Genomic DNA, 19,256 nt, shown 5'->3' on the forward strand with positions numbered 1-19,256 from the left:
CAGAAAACTTAATACAGATATATATATATATATACACACACACACATATACACGCACACACACTTGTGTGTGTGTGTACACTTTTTCCTTAACTCTGTAAATAATCTGTTGCCTTGTTGCCTCATAGGGTGATATTTATATTCTTAACATTCTAGAATAAGTTTCTATGTATAGTTTTTATCTTTTGACAATCTGATCTTGCCTAACACTAGTGAGACCACTAACTATAGGAACATCAATATTATTTAGTAAGAGAGGAAAGCCTTTGCAATGTAGTGATTATTAACTCAGTTTTCAACACAATGATCCTTTCATATTTTTAAAATATTTTTAGTTCTTTACAGTTTTTCTTATTTCTAATTTATTCTTCCTTTATCTTCTGCTCAGGGCTAGTATGGTCAGAGAATAATGGAAAAGGAAAGACACCAGGGTCTTGAGGTACATATGTGCTTGTAAAGTCATTGCATTGTAATTTTACAGATGGTGAATAGTTATTTACTTATGCTATGTGCCACAGGTATGCAAATATCATAGATGTTCAGGATTGGAAATAAGATATTACAGGTATTGGCCAGTAGTATTACAAGAAACATAGGTTTTTGTATTTTTTTCTTCACCGTGAAACACAGTAGTATAGTGGAAAGAACAGTTGGCAAGAAGTAAAGAATTTAGAGTCTAGCTTTAGTTTTCCACAAATAACCAACTGAGAGATTTTTTTCTAGATTCTGACTTAAACCTCGTGTTATAGCAAAAAAAGTAGCACAGGCCTTCAAATCAATGACATTTGGGTAGGTGACTTGAGCAAGTTAACTAATCTCTGAGAGCCTCAGTTTCTTTTTTTTTATATGAACATGGTACCTGCCTTGCTGAGCTGTTGTGAGAATTAGAGAGAATGATGTTTGAAAACTTCCATACAGGTCTGATACCTAGTAGGTGCTCCAGAAAATTTGGTTATTGATATTTTAGCTTTGCCATTACTGTTAACTGTTCTCAGTGAAGCTGATTCTCAGTGTTTTTGACATACAATATTAATTCCCCATCTACCTGTCTCTTAGGGTTGTCAGGATAATGAAATGAGATATACAGGTATAAAGCACTTTGAAAAGAATGAGGCCTCATATGAATGTAAAGGAAAGTTGTTCTGGTGTGCCTGAGGAAGACTGAGTTTCAGAGTGGGTAAGAATATGCAGTGTGGCTCGTCTCTGTGCTGCATGACAAGGAGTATACAAATCTTCCTCTTGCTTACGAAGCTGCAAAGAAAGCCGATTTAGTCTAAGCATTCCGTTGTAGGCCAGGTGTTTCTGAAGTCTCAATCTTTGTTGCCAGAAGGTAGTTGGCTTATATTCCAGTGTTCAAGGTGACAAGCCACTCTTAAAAAGCAAACAAAACAGCTTTCTCCAGCAGCACTCAGAGAAGTCGCCTTTCTCCTTCCTCCTTTTTCTTTTTAAATCTTTTGTAATGTGTGGTATCCAGATTCTAAGTGTAAACAAAACATGTCTTTTCTGTAGTCTCTATTATACAGTGCAAACTGGAAAAAAAAATAATCAGAATCCTTCTTAATTTCTTTTAAAAATCCTTTTTATAAATAATTTATTTTTATATTTTGGTGTTTCTTGTATGATTTGGATGAAGTGAGGTGGAATTGAAGGATCATTTATGTTAATCTATTGCACACAATTCATTTCCTGAAGTACAGCATAATCAGAGTAGGCAGTTTCCCAGGATTTTTGTGATCACTCTGCTGGTGTAGGGGCAAAGGGAAAGCTTCCCCTCCACTCTCTGAAGGTTTGCTGAAAATGAACTGACAACAGGCAGGCTAATAGGAGAAAAATGCATAGTTATTTATTTCATGTGCATGATGGGGGGGATGCATAGGATTATGCAACAACTCAATGGACTATAGAAACATATTTACGTACCCTTTTTTGTAAAGCAGAGAGAGATGGGGAATTTAGACCATTCTTCTCATGAATAGTAAATTATTATTAGGCATAATAAATGGACCTGGGAGACAAAATTAATTTGTAAATGATTCTCTTTAGTATTTGAATCATCCTTAGAGGCGACACTATCTGTTTGGAAAAGTCCATCTAGGTGTAGTTGTATCCCTCATTGACAAACAATGAGATTTCCAAGAGAGGATTAAAGGTAATTATGTTCCTCTTTGGAGGTTCACAGTTTTTAGATGGATAAGAGAACTTCCGAGAACATCCTCATCGTGTGCTTTGAGAAACACAGAAGTGTTGGGAGGGTGCGGGGTAAGCAAGGGCGGGGAGACCTTGAGGCTCTTTCTTTAGCTCAGTATGTCAAAGTCTCATTTTGCGGGATACTTTTTCAGCACCCCAACACTGGGGATAAGACTCTGCAAAGATACGTTAGGAATTGGTTGGTACATTTGGGAGAAAACTACCTCAAAGGAATAAAAGGTTATCAAAAGTGGTTTTTCAATGAGAACACATGTACATGGGAGGGGAACAACACACGCTGGGGTCTGTCGGGGGGTAGGGTGGTGGGAGGGGAGAGCATTAGGGAAAAATAGCTAATGCACGCGGGGCTTAATACCTAGGTGATGGGTTAGTAAGTGCAACAAACCACCATCATCTACATTTACCTATGTAACAAACCTGCATATCCTGCACATGTACCCCAGAACTTAAAATAAAAATAAAAAAGGGGTTCTTTCTTCTCTTTATTTCTAATAAACACATTTTCCCAAGCATATAGAAGAAGATCAAATTGAATTATATTTTTTACAACTTGAATTGTGCAAACAATTGGGAAATATAACTTTTAATATTGTATTAGTTCGTTTTCACACTGCTGATAAAGACGTACTGATGACTGGGCAATTTACGAAGGAAAGAGGTTTAATGGAGAACTCACAGTTCCATGTGGCTGGGGAAGCCTCATAATCATGTTGGAAGGCAAGGTGGAGCAAGTTACATCTTACGTGGATGGCGGCAGGAAAAGAGCTTGTATAGGGGAACTCCTGTTTTTAAAACCATCAGATCTCATGAGACCCATTCACTATCACAAGAATAGCATGGGAAAGACCCGCTCCCATGATTCAATCATCTCCTACTGGGTCCTTCCCACAACATGTGGAATTATGGGAGCTACAAGACGAGATTTGGATGGGGACACAGAGCCAAACCATATCATTGCAACCCTGGCCCCTCCCAAATCTCATATCTTTACATTTCAAAACCAAACTTGCCTTCCCAACAGTTCCCCAAAGTCTCAACTCATTTCAGCATTAACTCAAAAGTCCACAGTCCAAAGTGTCATCTGAGACAAGGCAAGTCCCTTCCACCTATGAGCCTGTAAAATCAAAAGAAAGTTAGTTACTTCTTAGATACAATGAGGTCTCAGGCGTTGGGTAAATACAGCCATTACAAATGGGAGAAATTGACCAAAATACAGGGGCTACAGGCTCCATGCAAGTCCAAAATCCAGCAGGGCAGTCAAATCTTAAAGCTCTAAAATGATCTCCTTTGACTCCATGTCTCACATCCAGGTTATGCTGATGCAAGAGGTGGGTTCCCATGGCCTTGGGCAGCTCCGCCCATGTGGCTTTGCAGGGTATAACCCCCGTCCTGGCTGCTTTTACCGGCCGGTGTTGAGCATCTGTGGCTTTTTCAGGTATACAGTGCAAGCTGTCGGTGGATCTACCATTCTGGGGTCTGAGGACGGTGGCCCTCTTCTCACAGCTCCACTAGGTGATGCCCCAGTAGGGACTCTCTGTGGGGGCTCTGACCCCACATTTCTTTTTTGCAGAGGTTCTCCATGATGGCCTCGCCCCTGCAACAAATTTTTGCTTGGGCATCCAGGTGTTTCCATACACCTTATGAAATCTAGGCAGAGGTGGGCTGGGTGCGGTGGCTGACACCTGTAATCCCAGCACTTTGGGAGGCCAAGGCGGAAGTATCATGAGGTCAGGAGATCAAAACCATCCTGACTAACATGGTGAAACCCCATCTCTACTAAAAATACAAAACAAAATTAGCTGGGCATGGTGGTGGGCGCCTGTAGTCCCAGCTACTTGGTAGGGTGAGGCAGGAGAATGGCGTGAACTCAGGAGGCGGAGCTTGCAGTGAGCCAAGACTGCACTCCACCCTGGGCAACAGAGCGAGACTCCATTTCAAAAAAAGAAAAAAAAAGAAATCTAGGCAGAGGTTCCAAATCACAATTCTTGGCTTCTGTGTACCCACAGGACCAATACCATGTGGCAGCTACCAAGACTTGGGGCTTCCACCCTCTGAAGCAACAGCCTGAGTTGTTCCTTGGCCCATTTTAGTCAAGGCTGGAGCAGCTGGGACTCAGGGCACCAAGTCCCCAAGACTGCACACAGCAGAGGGACCCTGGGCCTGGCCCATGAAACCATTTTTTCCTCCGAAACCTCCAGGCTTGTGATGGGAGGGGCTGCCGCAAAGGTCTCTGACATGCCCTAGAGACATTTTTCCTGTTGTCTTGATGATTTAACATTTGGCTCCTTTTTACTTAGGCAAATTTCTCCAGCTGGCTTGAATTTCTCCATAGAGAATGAGATTTTCTTTTCTATCACATTGTCAGGCTGCAAATTTTCCAAATTGTTATGCGCTGTTTCCCTTTTAAAACTGAATGCCTTTATCAGCACCCAAGTCGTCTCTTGAATGCTCTGCTACTTAGAAATTTCTTCTACCAGATACCCTAAATCATCTCTCTCAAGTTCAAAGTTCCACAAATCTCTGGGATGGGCAAAATGCCACCAATCTCTTTGCTGAAACATAACAAGAATCACCTTTGCTCCAGTTCCAAACAAGTTCCTTATCTTTATCTGAGACCACCTCACCCTGTATTTCATTTTCTCTATAATTGTCAGCATTTTGGTCAAAGTCATTCAACAAATCTCTACAGAGTTGCAAACTTTCCCACATTTCTCTGTTTTTCTGAGCCCTCCAAACTGTTCCAGTGTCTCCCTATTTCCCAGTTCCAAAGTTGCTTCCACATTTTCAGGTATCTTTTCAGCAGTGCCCCACTCCTGGTACCAATTTATTGTATTAGTCTGTTTTCATGCTGCTGATAAAGACATACCCAAGACTGGGCAATTTACAAAGGAAAGAGGTTTAATGGAAAACCCACAGTTTCACGTGGCTGGGGAAGCCTCACCATCATTGCAGAATACAAGGAGGAGCAAGTCGCGTCTTTCATGGATGGTGGCAGGAGAAAAGAGAGCAGGGAAACTCCCGTTTTTAACACCATCAGATCTTGTGAGACACATTCACTATCATGAGAACAGCATGGGAAAGACATGCCCCCACGATTCAGTCATCTATTACCAGGTCCCTCCCATAACACATGGGAATTATGGGAGCTACAAGATGAAATTTGGGTGGGGACACAGAGCCAAACCGTGTCAAATATTAAATGGAATTTGCACCTTGTTGAATATATATATTTGGATATATAACATCATAATTTCCTAGTAAATTATATCTTGTATGCATTCTGTCTCAAGTTAGTGTGCTAATTTCCCCTGTGTAGTTTCACAAGACAATGTTTTTCATTCACTAACCACATTTCACACTGCATTAATAATAACACAGTCACATTTCCCTGTGTGCTGCCTTCAGGGTTATGAGATATGTAGGGACATTCGTTAAGCCCAGGTAAATATTTAAATATCACTTATGAGAGAGAGAGATAACAATGGCATTTGCTGCCAGCCCTAAGGTCCTTTGAGATGTGTATGCATGCATATGACTTGTTCAGCCTATTAAGCAGATGCTAGTTCAGCTGTAGTGCATGTGTTAATATTCAGACAGTTTTGGGGTGGGGTCATGGGGGAATTATGTATGTACGAAGATTGCAGATATGAGCTTTGGGGATGCCTTTTAAAATTTGTATTTATTTATTTTAAGCACTGATCTCACAGATGTATTAATACTATTAGTTTTGATTCTAGAAAATTATAAAAATTAAAAAGCAATTAGGAATAGAATAAAAGCATGAAGAAAAATCATATCTAAGATTTTGAAGGAGGTGTATTGGAAGCCAAATGTGAAGATCTACCTGTGAAGACACACCAAACAAAGAGTCTGTTACAGGTTGGGAGGCTTTCCTAAGGAAGCTTAGAAGAAGGGAGGAAGACTCCTCATATCAGAGTTGTTCTTTTTACTGGAGGGTATAATACAGAGGTTATAATCACTGGCTACAGATATCAACATACAGGTTAAAATGTCTACATGCAAGACAATTGGCAAAACTTCCTGATTCTGAAACAAATCAGCCAAATTTCATGATTCAAAGACAAATCAGCATCCTTTTCAATGTCATTAGGTTATGTATTCGTCAGTATGTAATTTGGGGAACTCAGAAAAAATTCTTTACTCAGTGACAGGATGTTACCATAAATCACAAGACAAGTTAACTTGGAAGACTGTTTACTTTCAAAGTAAACTGCCAAATGTGGCCTGTAGGTTATCAAATAAAATAAATTGATCATTAATTTTGTCTGAAGTTTTCCTTAGTCCAATAACCAGGCATTGATTTTCAGGTGTTCCTCTTTACTGTTTGTTTGGTCATGTGATATTACGAACTGTAAGGAATTATTTAAAGTCTAAATAGTACAACTCTTTCAATTAGGGAAGCCATTTCTTAATATTTCAGCTCACAAAAGGAATGATATATTTCTTTATATTATTCTGAGATGTGAAAAAGCTATTGAGGTCTTTTTCTTTATAGAAAGATAAAATTAAATAAAGATTTAAAAGAAAAAGAGATTTTATAAAACTATATTATTCCTGTGTGTTTTTGCTGCTCTAGATGTATAAAAATATCTGAAATAATGAAAAACAAACAAATGAAAACTCCTAATTACTGAATGCTAGTATTTTCTTTTTCCTTTTTTCTTTCAGCTCTCAGGAGAAGTGATTTTGCAAATTGCCAACGAACCTGTTCTGCCCTTTAATGCACTTGATATAGCTTTAGAAGTTCAAAACAACCTTAAAGGTAATTTTCCTTTGAATTATAGTAATTTTACCAATGAAAAATTGTTCAACTAATTTTCGACAAGGAATGGATGAAGTCATCAATGATCTTACTAGCCATGGCAATGCTGTGCTTCCTGGAGAGGGTGATCCTGGGAAGGACCTGGAAGAATTTTAGTCTTCATTCAACAAAAATGAGATGCACGGATGTGTAAGCATAATGGAGAATATCAGATTTTAAAGGATGGCCCATCTATTTTATCAAAGAGATTTATAATTCTAAGTTTCTCTTATTATTTACAGGTTTCATGTAGAATAATACAGTTCAATGATCCAGTTTTTTTGGTTTTTTTTTTTTTTTTAACATTCTAACAGCCAATCAGTTCAAACAAGATTGGCCCAGAAGTTTCTCTTTTGGGGTTGGTTTCTGTGTGGTATAGGCCCCATTCCATTTGACTGAGTTATTGGCTCAGACTTTAGATCAAAGATGATAAAGAAGAAACCAGGCAATTATTTCTGAGTCTCTGTTTCAATTCCTTCATGTTTGAATATATCTCTCTCAGCAGAATTCTGACCCCACCCTAATAATTACCTTCATTTCCCCTTCATCTACATACAAATCTTTCAATTAGGCTCCTAATTTGTCTTCATTAACCAAATACAAAGGGCAGTATTGTGATTAAAGATTTCACCCTCCTCCTCTTTGAGTCACACATCTTCCTAACAGATCTTTAATGAGTCATTTGTGGACAACTACTTCTCAATAAAAAAGTCAATATTTTAACTGTAGAGCTGAAACAGTAATCCTTTGAAAATGGATCATTCTAAAAAGCCAAATATCTCCAATAGCTGAAAATTTAATTTTTTTTTCTTTTTTTTGAGATGGAATCTCACTGTCTATTGCCCAGGCTGGAGTGCAGTGGTGCGATCTCAGCTCACTGCAAACTCCACCTCCCAGGTTCAAGTAATTCTCCTGCCTCAGCCTCCCAACTAGCTGGAACTACAGGCACATGTCACCACACCCGGCTAATATTTGTATTTCAGTAGAGATGGGGTTTCAACGTGTTGTCCAGGCTGGTGGCAAATTCCTGAGCTCAGGCAATCTGCCTGCCTCGGCCTCCCGAAGTGCTGGAATTACAGGCATGAGCCACCGCACCTGGCCCCCTTTTTTTTTCTTTACCTGGATTGTTTCTTACTCCCTGGATTAGAGATTACTCCGTTTTTCCCCCTCAATACTTCTTATGATTTTATTATAGTGACTGTAAAACCATGACCTTGTGAACAGTTTGAGCCACTTACAGCTATTTGTTACCACACAAATAGCCTCATATTGCTCTCCTTTTTATATATTTAAGTTAGTCTCTATATAGTTTCCTTCTTTCCTACCTACATTAGGCTTTCATCTTACTGTTGTCAGTGTGTCTACTGTAGCAGTCACTCTGGACAACCAAACATATGGCATTTTGCAAAATAAGAACAAAGAAGGTATAAATAAAGGTCTAAATAGTTTTGTGAATAATAAATATCATTTTTGCAAATATTTTTTAAACAGTAATTTTATTTATTCTGTAAACTGTTTTGCTGTTTCTTTAGTTTTTATATTTTATACTTCAGAAAATTCTATTGGTATTCCATATAAAACTTTAAACTTTCAGAGAACAAAAGGAGGTTAACAACCTCACAATACTTGTTCATCTAAAAGCCATAACTATCATGCATGAAAAGAAGCCCCAAAGAGTATACTGCAAAATGCTAACATTATATAATAGAATTATAAATGATAGGTTGCTTTTCTGAGACCAAAAGTATTAGCAATACTGTCATTTTACATGCTAAAATCCATTTTTTAAACAATGGGGTTTATTCTTCAAAATTCATATATATGATCCTTTTGTGGTTCATATTTGTGACGATTCGGTTGTCAGGCCAATGTGTGAGATTTACCTCCTTCAACCCTTGTTAGCACATTGGCACATTTCAATTGTCTAACATAGGAAATCTACAAATTGGCACAATATTTCCACATTATAACCACTATATAAACATTTTAATTAACATAGGCTAATACTGATGCTCAAAAAAAATGACCTATTGGGTTATTGCTAGAATTATATTATTAATCTGGTTGGTGTGGATGATTAAGAACCCTTTCAACATCTGAAGAAAATTATTATCTTTCTCCACAGAAAGTTAAATGTATACAAACATTTTTGCATGTAATCCCCATGGACTTCACATCTCCTGAATCCATTTTTTCATTCATTTAACAAATATTTATTGAGCCTCTCTGGTATGCTTGGCACAGTTCCATTATCAAAACAAACAAACAAAACAAAAACAAACAGCAGTTAGATAAATAAACCAAAATTAAAATCCCTTCTCCTAAGAAACATACCTACATACATTCCCATAGTGGAACAAAATTAGCATAAATAAAAGCAAATCTGAAAATAGCATTATGCTCAAACTAATATCAATCACTAAATGCCATAATATTAATTACTTTGATACAAATTTGCATTCCCAAAATAAATGTCATAGCAGAACATAGCAGTTGTATCCAGAGTATGGAGGAGAGATCTGACCTGAGAATGTAAATTTCGGATTCATCCTAGATGAAATTACTAGGGGATTACATGGAGAGGACAGAAAAGGTCTAAGACTTCTCAGGCGCTCCTACCTTTAGAAACTGGGATAAAGGTACAATTATAGAAGGAGACCAAGGAGGAGTGGCCAAAAAATAATAGAAAAACAAGCGAAATCTTATAACCAGAGGCCAAGTGGATAATATATTTCAAAGAAGAGGAAGTAATCAACTGTGTCAAATGCTGGTAATGCGTAAAGAAAAGGAGAACAGAGAATTGACTAGTGGATTTAGCAATGTGGAAATCATTGGTGATCTTAACAAACAAAATCATTTTAGTAGATTAGTATAAGCAAAAGCCGGATTAGAAGGCATCCGAAAGAAAATGGGAGGTAATAAATTGGGGATGTGTGGCGGTGTCAGAGTCATTTGAACCAGAGTGACTCCACCTTGAATGAGGGCTAGGAAAATGAGGCTGGGACTTGCTAGGCCATATTCCCAGAAAGTTAGGCATTCCTAGTCTCTCGATGTTTATGGTTAAAGGAACAGATTGATAACGTTTACTCAACAGACCCAGATTTGGGAGTGTTCTAATATCACAATATCTTGAGAACAAAGGCATTCCTAATTTTGCTTTAAAGACAACAGTATTGGTTCTTGCAAAATATAGTAATTAAGAAAATTAATCCTTTATCACAAACCCTTATAGCAGAGCACATCTCCCCATGATCTTTTTTATCCTGTATATAAACAAGCATTGTACCTAGGGCGGACATGTTCCTCCTCTTACTTTAGGAAATGTCCTGCTCTCTCTATGGAGTGGCTGTTCTTTCACCACTTTACTTTCTTAATAAACTTGCTTTTGATTTGCACTGCGGACTTGCCCTTAATTTTTTCTTGTATAAGATCCAAGAACCCTCTCTTGGGGGTCTGGATCGGGACCCCTTTCCTGTAACAGTGGTATAGGTGATAAAAAAGTATGGAGTCAAGGAAGTGTAGCATGTTTTTATTTTGATGACAGTGATCTAGTGGAGAGGTAAAATTTGCTCACACAAGAGAGTAAAGGGAGAATTGCTGGACTGATTTTCTTAATTAGGGGAAGCACAAGGATTGAGGACTTCACATTAGTTAGGAACTGTCATAGTCCATTCAGGCAGTTACAACAAAATACCATAGACTGAATGGCTTATCAACAACAGTAATTTATTTCTTACAATTCTGGAGGCTGAGATATCCAAGATCAAAGCACCAGCAGTTTCGCTGTTTGGTGAGGGTTCACTTCCCTGTTCAAAGATGGCCATCTTTTTGCTATTAACCTCACATGGTAGAAGGGTTGAGGGAGCTGTCTTGTGTTTCTTTTAAAAGGGCACTAATTTAATTTTTTAGGGCTCTGGCCTCACGAACTAATCAATTCTAAAAGATCCTACCTCCTAATACCATCACTTTAGGGGTTAGATTTAAACATATGAATTTTGGGGGACGTAGCATTTATACCAAAGCAGGAACACAGTAGTCCATCCATGAAAATGTGAAGGGAGGCCGAACACACAGTAGATGGGTAAATTTGGTGTTGAGATTCCTTGGCAAGTTTCTTTAGATTAGGAAAACATAAAATAGCTGTTTTTTTTTTAGGAGGGTAAGAAAGTGAAAAACCATGAAAATATAACTTTTTGGGGGCAGCATTAAGAGCCCAGAAGAGATGCATATTATAAAAGAGATAATTCAGCATAATTTTGGATTTTTTCCAGCCTTCAGGGGGGATGCAAATGTAGGGGAGAAAAGAGCTCTTTCCTCACTTATCACTAGGTTGATGGTTGAGACGCCTATAACAAAAGACACATTAACAAGTGTGAACTCAAAATATCTAAGATAGGTCTCAGTCAACTTAGAAAGTTTATTTTGCCAACGTTAATGACGCACCCATGACACAGACTCAGACATCAATTAATATATGTAATATATGTACATTGATTTGTTACAGAAAGGCGGGACCACTCAAAGGAGGGAGGGGACTTCCAGGTCATAGGTAGATAAGAGACAAAAAGTTGCAATCTTTTTAGTTTCTGATTAGCCTTTCACTCAATACTCAATTTACAGGAATAGTCACTTATGCCTTACCTGGTTTAGTGAAAAAGCATGGCAAGGGAAGCCATCAGATATGCATTTGTCTCATGTGAGCAGAGGGTTGACTAAGTTCTGTCTGTCCTTGTCCACAAGGAATTTCCTCGTCAGGGAGGTATGTAGCTTTTTTTCAATCTTTGTAGCTATACTATATAGAAATAGAATGGGAGGCAGGTTTGCCTGACACAGTTCTCAGCTTGACTTTCCCCTTTGGCTTAGTGATTTGAAGGTCCCGAGATTTATTTTCCTTTCACACAAGAGAAAGGCATACGAATTTATATAATGTAAGTTTTTTTGTTTGTTTTGTTTGTTTGTTTGTTTTCTGAGACGGAGTCTCGCTCTGTCACCCAGGCTGGAGTGCAGTGGCGCCATCTTGGCTCACTGCAAGCTCCGCCTCCCGGAAGCTCCGTCTCCCGGGTTCACGCCATTCTCCTGCCTCAGCCTCCCGAGTACCTAGGACTACAGGCGCCCACCACCACACCCGGCTAATTTTTTGTATTTTTAGTAGAGACGGGGTTTCACCGTGTTAGCCAGGATGGTCTCCATCTCCTGACCCCATGATCCGCCCGCCTCGGCCTCCCAAAGTACTGGGATTACAGGCGTGAGCCACCGCGCCCGGCCCTATGTAATGTAAGTTTTGCATGACACAGGAGCCTTCAGAAATGAAGACCCAAAGAAAGAGGGAAATGTGTGTACTTTTATGCTAAGTTTGATGAAGAGTTCAGAAGTATGATTAGAAGACAAAAAGATATGATCTAATTGTAATAAGTTGGGGGGAATTCAGTAAGATCTCTGTTCAGATTATTCTCAGTGTCTCTATCTCTTTGAGGACAAGGATGTAAGTTTCTTTTCTCCAGGTGTAGGGAGGGTATCTCTGGAATAAAAGTTTTATGTCTTACTTCAGAGGAAGGTGAGACAATTCGAAATCTTTTTTTTTTTTTTTTTTTTTTTCCAGACGGAGTTTCGTTCTTGTTGCCCAGGCTGGAGTGCAGTGGTGCTGCACGATCTCGGCTCACTGCAACCTCTGCCTCCCGGGTTCAAGTGATTCTCCTGCCTCAGCCTCCCAAGTAGATGGGATTACAGGCATGCACCACCATGCCCAGCTAATTTTTGTATTTTTAGTAGAGATGGGGTTTCACCATGTTGGCCAGGCCCTTCTTGAACTCCTGACCTTAGGTGATCTGCCCGCCTTGGCCTCCCAAAATGCTGGGATTACAGGCATGAGCCACCATGCCTGGCCCAGAGAATTCTTTTATGGCAGGCTTCAGGGGAGAGGGCCAGGAGAAGGTCAGAGACAAGGTCTTGCTTCTATTGCTTCCTCAAATGCCAAGGTGCCATATTTTGGGATAGGGTGTCCTGAACCCCATCACAGGCATAGAACAGGCAGAGTTGGGTTTAACCAGGGCTAGACCTTTTCTGAGAGAAGGACAATGAACTGCACAGGATAAAGGAAACTGGATGTACATAAAGGATGTATGTAATGAATGCATTATGATGGACCAGATGTACATGAAGGATGTATGTAATGAATGCATTGTGATGGACCAAAGTATCTTAACTGGGGTTGGAATAAAGTGAGGTTACAAAAGGAGTGAAGGGTAGTGAGAAGGAGGTAGGACCAATAGACTTCATGTCATAGTGAGATCGAAGAATTGACAACACATGAGCTGACAAGGCAGGAGGTGGTAGTCAGCAAGTTGGATTTGTGAAAATGAGATCATAGAAAGAGTGCAGACATTGGTAAGGACGGCGTCCAGGCCAGTGTATGACCATGAGAGTGTGGCATGTGGTTGCTAGAAGAAAAGAGGCTAAGGAAAAGAGAGTATGTCTATGTGGATATTGACATTGTAAAGAATTAAGCTTTTTGTAAGAGTGAGTAATGATGAGTCAGGAGATAAAAATCTTCAAAGAATGAGTGGTGATCTAGAAACACCTCACATTATTCTTCTAGGGTTGGTGGTACAAAAGCACAGGGTGAAAAAGCACTGCTGCCTACGACAGCTAAAATGCAAGTGATATCATTAGGGGAGAACCAGGTTTCAACTAAAGCAAGAAGGGAAAGAAAATATTCTCAGAATAGGCCAGGGAGATTAATAACCCTTTCTTTAATAGTTATACCTAAGCGTGTGTCATCACAGGAGGAACAAAACAAAACAGAACGGCAATGATTCAATGGAGATTTTCACTCCAAGCCAGACACCACTGTATCTAGATGAATCTGCCCCTAAAATCCAAGGTTCTCAAATGGATGAGCCAGGAGTACTTTGGCTTCTTACAGTTATATCAGACTTCTGCCCAAGATGAAGAACTTTCTCTGGTTATTGGTTGTTGTATGTGCTTAGTTTTCTTTGGATGTGAAATTCCTTGGGTCTCCCTGTCACTTTCACTCGGAAAGGTAAGGCCAGACTTGAGATGTACCCATATTAGAAAAAACAAGCAAAGCAAAACAAAGTGTAACCAAACAACATAAGCAAAAATATTATTTTACCATGTCCTGTGTGTGACTGTTTGATAAAATTAATAAAACCTGACACCTTTAAACTACACATTTTTGTATTTTACTTTTTGTAACTTAAAATAATCATGGTCAAAGATTATTCAAATAGTTGCTAAATTGTAGGCATCAGTTCTATTTTAGTTATGCCTTACTTCTAAAAATGGAATACAGTAAAGGGCTAATGTGTGAATAATGGAAACCACTTATCAATACCTAAATACATATTGCAGTTTTAACTTTAGCTACAATGCTAGATAAGCTCATTAGCTAAACAGAATTCTTGTACTGTGTTAAATGAAACATATAATTTTACTGCTTATTACAAGCTTAAATTGTTGATATTTTTCTTATTTTTATGACAGTTCACAGTGATTACTATTAAATTCTCAATTGCAGTGAAAAAAAAAAAAAACTGACCTTCAAGGCTGAACTATAAAATACTGTTTCTCCTTACTGCAAACAGTATCAATATGAAGGTCTCTGAAACCCAATTGCATTTTCAACGGTGTAATTTTTACCACTTGACAACCGGCCATCTTGTTTATTTATTACGCTAGTTTACAGTAGCAGCAGACCATTCTCAACCGTTCTCACAACCACCAGAAAGAAGGATAATTTACCAGTGAATAATTTGTTTGGGTTGATTTATTGGATGGTTCTTGAAAGCTCACTTTGAGTGACCTTGGCTCTTAATATTTGGTCAATGCCAAGCACATAATGGAGAATGAATATTTATTTGTGGTATATGGAGATATAGTGTAAATAGTGATGGATAAGATAGCCGATATACTTCAGATGTATTAATATTTGTGACAAAAAATGAATACAGTTGTCCCTCGGTATCCATGGAGAATTGGTTCCAGGAACTCTCTCAAATACCAAAATCCATGAATGTTCAAGTTCTTCGTATAAAATTATGTAGTATTTGCATATAACTTGTGCACACTATAGATCATCTCTAGATTACTTATAATACCTAATGCAATGTAAATGCTATGGAAATAGTTGTTATACTGAATTGCTTGGGGAATAATGACAAGAAAAAACAGTCTGCATGTAATAGTACAGAAACCATTTTTTTTCCACAAATATTTTCAATCTACAGTTGCTAACTGTATGTCCAAAAAATGCATTTAGAATGCAATGGTACTAGTTTGTAGGGGCAGAGGAAGGTATCAAAAACCAATAAAATACAACCCTACCCTTGAACCTTAGAGCAGACTAAAGAGTAAGCGCATAATAATCTTACTAAATTTGATGCTCCTCACCTTACCCACTTCTTAATGTCTAAAACAGCACTTTAAAACAATTAATGTCTGCGTAATTCTGATGTTTCTTGCTTAATATATGCTATTTTTCTTCATCAGATTTCTTAAATAGCATTATCGTAAAGACTTCATATGACCAAATAAAGTAAAAGTAATTTTCATTTGATCTAGCTATGTACACATTTATTTCGTGCAAGCCAGACTCAGCAGGAAACATAATTTTGAACTGTGTGTCTTATTGCCACCTCCTGATTATCTCACTAAATGTAAAATAGTTGCTGGCAGCATTTCCTCCTGTTCTTTGAATAACTGACAATGAGAATTTGGTCTGACTTTTTTCTTTTTTTTTTCATTAGCTCTGATAATTCATTAGCGTCAATCACTTCATTTTGGAAGAAAGGATAGTATTTCAAGGTGATGATCACACTAAGGCAAGCATTCTGTGTCCTGTTAGATTTGTAGTTTCAATTTTTAGGTGTCACTTGGTTTTTTTTTTTTTTTATCAATTGCAAATGATTGAGATCTATGTAATATGTTTTTTCTTTCTAAAAATTAAAAAGTGAGTTTCCCAACTAGCAAAATTAAGCACCATACAGATTGCATGAGTCTATTTCTCAGCCCATCTGTCTTCAATTTTGATTTAATTACCACCAATTCCAACTCTGGCCTGGCCAGTAGATAGTGAAGTACACCGGGTCCTCAATCCCGGGCCCTCCCTCAGAAGTCCAAGGCAGCCTGACTAAAATCCAGACAGTTCCAATAAAAGATTTTGTTCCTATGGGAATTCTGTATCATGTTAGATTTCTAGCAGTTTGATCTGAGCTGGCATTTCTAAAACTTACCTTTTTCATTTGACAAGGATGTAAACTCTAAAGCATTCAATGAGAAGTATCTTACCTTGTTTGCTCAAATTAATAGAGAAGTTTAATAAGAGGTTGGCCATCCATTGGGGGTCAAATTCCTAAAAATACATGTAGTCTCAATCCCCATTACATTTTTATATAGACTGACTACATAACCATATTAAATTGTTCCCAGGAACTCTCTCAAATGCCAAAATCCATGAATGTTCAAGTTCCTCATATAAAATGGTGTAGTATTTGCATATAACCTGTGCACATCCTCTAACACACTTTAGATCATCTCTAGATTACTATACTATCGAATGCAATGTAAATGCTATGTACATAGTTGTTATACTGAATTGGTAATCCACACTTAGTTCAAAAAGCTATTTGAGGCAGCTGGCTCTTTAAGGCTGATTGTCTCCCCATTGTCAGAGTATGCCTTCAAAACTAGTTTTTCTTTCCCACCATTTCTCTTTGAACTCATATTTATTATCACCTAATGTCCCTTAATTATTATCGTAAGCACATTGTTCCTTTTTTCCTTTTGTTTATCTTCTGTCTCACAATTTGCTGCTATTCACACGGCTTCCCATTGTGATCATCATTTCCTTCTCCATTCTGAGTACTTCATCCAAATTCCTTTCAAGTTTTCTTCTGAGTTACCTACATTTTATATGTGACACTACATTGATTGAAATCTGTGAGTGACTTATTTTTCCTACTCTTCCATCATAGTAATGGCCTATTCTATTGTAACATTTTTTTCCCTAAGGTGTATTTTTTGGATAAAACCCTGTGCCCATGACAGAATAGTACCATAACCCGTTATTCTATGAGTGTTTCCTCACTGGCACACTTATAAAAATGTTTGTTGGTTTCTTTGTGTAAAAATACTTTTAATCTTGGCTTGTAACAGAACATAAAGTACCCTTGCCTTCATGTTAATCAATTTCATTTAAGCCTTTTTTTTTTTCTTTTTCAGTTTCCTGGTTTAGCCAATACATAATTAGACTCACATGTGATATTAAATATACAATTTCAACTTTCTGCCTCAGGAGAGTGATAAGAATAAACTCCACCTGAGTTTAATTCATTCAGGAATGTTTTTGCTCATATTTCCCAAGCAGTCTGTAGCCAGATCATGTAGTCACAAACGTAACCCAGTGACAACATCTATAGGTCACAAAAGAGCCCATGGTTATATTTCTACAATAAATGGACAGACAATTTAGGGAACCCACTACATGCAATGAGTTGGAAGTCTTACTAGATTTGCATCTGCATTGGCTACGTGGATTATTGGATAATCTTTAGAATGCAGAAATATGTTGCTTTTTTTTTTAAAAAGTAACCAGTATAATCCATCTAAACCTATCACTTTGGTATCTTTGCAATGAGACTTCTATTTCATTCAGTTTAGTTGTAATTATCCATTGTTTTCTGGCATATTTCACCCTTAAATAATATCTTTTTATCTATGCATTATCGAATCAATGTTAGATTATTTGAGTATCAATAGCGCAATCGCTCTCACATTTTTTCACTACCTGAGTTGTTTAACATCTTTAAATCACCAGCTGAGATGATTCATTGTGATTCATACTAAAAAAAGCAGCATGAAGAACAGAAAATGTATGATAAAAAGGACTACTGTTGCCCCTGGCTGAAATCATATTGGCAATTTCTTTTCTTTTCTTTAGTGATACCACAAGGTGTTTTTAAGATGACATTAGGTAACATACATTTTCCCCCAAAATAATCTTCTACTCTTTTAACCACTGTATTATGCAGAACAGAAATCATACTTTTTCTTGTCACTATAAATCAGTGAAGTCTAAGCTATGATTGTGCAATTGTTAGCACCTTTAAAACTGTGGTAAGCTCATCCATAGGATAATAGGTTCTGGGAAATACTATTAAAGAAAAAGCTTACATTTGTTTGATATAAAAATGTTGTTTTAGAGGATGACCAGTACATTTCACTTTTAATTTAAAATAAAATTGAGTATGCCTTTAAAAATACAGCCACAAAAAACTCAGAAAAATTGAAGTAAACTAAAATTTAAAACTTGTTGGAGTATGAAAGTCCAAAGAGATCATAATGATAAGCAGTAAAATCACTCTTTAGAATAGGAAAATTATAGACTGGGCATGGTGGCTCATATCTGTAACCCCAGCACTATAGGAGGCTGAGGCAGGAGGATCACTTGAGGCTAGGAGTTCAAGATGCACCTGGACAAAAGAGCAAGACTCCATCTCTGAAAGAAAACTTTAAAAATTAGCTGGACATGGTTGTGCAAGCCTTTGGCTGTAGATACTTGGAAGGCTGAGGTAGAAGGATCTCTTGAGCTCAGGAGGTCATCCCTGCAGTGAGCTTTGATTGTACTACTGTACTCCAGACTGGGCAACAGAGCCAGACCCATCAGGAAAGAAAGGGGAAGGGAGGGGAGGAGAAGGGAGTGGAGGGGAAGGGAGGGGAGGGGAAGGGAAGGGGAGGAGAAGGGGAAGGGAGGGGAGGGGAAGGGGAGGGAGTGGGGTTAGGGGGAGGATGGGGAGGATGAGGGGGAGGGAAGGGAAGGTTTTAAATTTTTCCAGGAGGTTGGGGAACAAAGTTAATACCCAAGAGTTTATGCTAAGTTGAAACTAATTGTCTTAGTTCATTTTGTGCTGCTATAACAGAATACCCAAAACTGGGTAATTTATAAAGAACAGAAATTTATTTCTCACTGTTCTGGAGGTTTGGAAGTCTAAGATCAAGGAGCTGGCAGGTTTAGTGCCTGGTAAGGGCCCAGTTTCTGCTTGTAAGAAGGCTATATCCTTTGGAGGAGGGGAACACTGTTTCCAACATGGTGGAAGAGGGGAAAACAAAGAGAGAGAACCCACTCCTGAAAGCCATTTTCTAAAGGCATTAAACCCACCCATAAAAGCAGAGCCCCCAAGGCCTAATTGCCTCTGAAAGGCTCCACCTTC

General features: G+C 38.1%; 1 protein-coding gene and 1 non-coding gene across 17 annotated transcripts in view; both read left to right on the top strand.

The window, feature by feature from the left end:
* NAALADL2 (N-acetylated alpha-linked acidic dipeptidase like 2) overlaps positions 1-19,256 on the top strand; it is a 1,364,432-nt gene that overhangs the window by 1,288,989 nt on the left and 56,187 nt on the right. For 15 of the 16 annotated variants that reach the window (XM_063704380.1, XM_063704381.1, XM_063704390.1 and 12 more), the window contains one exon: positions 6,897-6,990. The exons of the other annotated variant lie outside the window; for it this stretch is intronic. In XM_063704380.1, the coding sequence (XP_063560450.1) occupies positions 6,897-6,990 (94 nt within the window). The remainder of the gene's footprint in view (positions 1-6,896; positions 6,991-19,256) is intronic. 16 annotated transcript variants of the gene reach the window in all.
* On the top strand, positions 8,854-8,959 carry LOC134758148 (small nucleolar RNA U13). Its single transcript, XR_010133092.1, has one exon. It is a non-coding gene; the product is annotated as a small nucleolar RNA U13 (small nucleolar RNA).

The sequence above is a fragment of the Gorilla gorilla genome, chromosome 2, assembly GCF_029281585.2.
Source record: "Gorilla gorilla gorilla isolate KB3781 chromosome 2, NHGRI_mGorGor1-v2.1_pri, whole genome shotgun sequence".
Classification (NCBI taxonomy): Eukaryota; Metazoa; Chordata; class Mammalia; order Primates; family Hominidae; genus Gorilla; species Gorilla gorilla.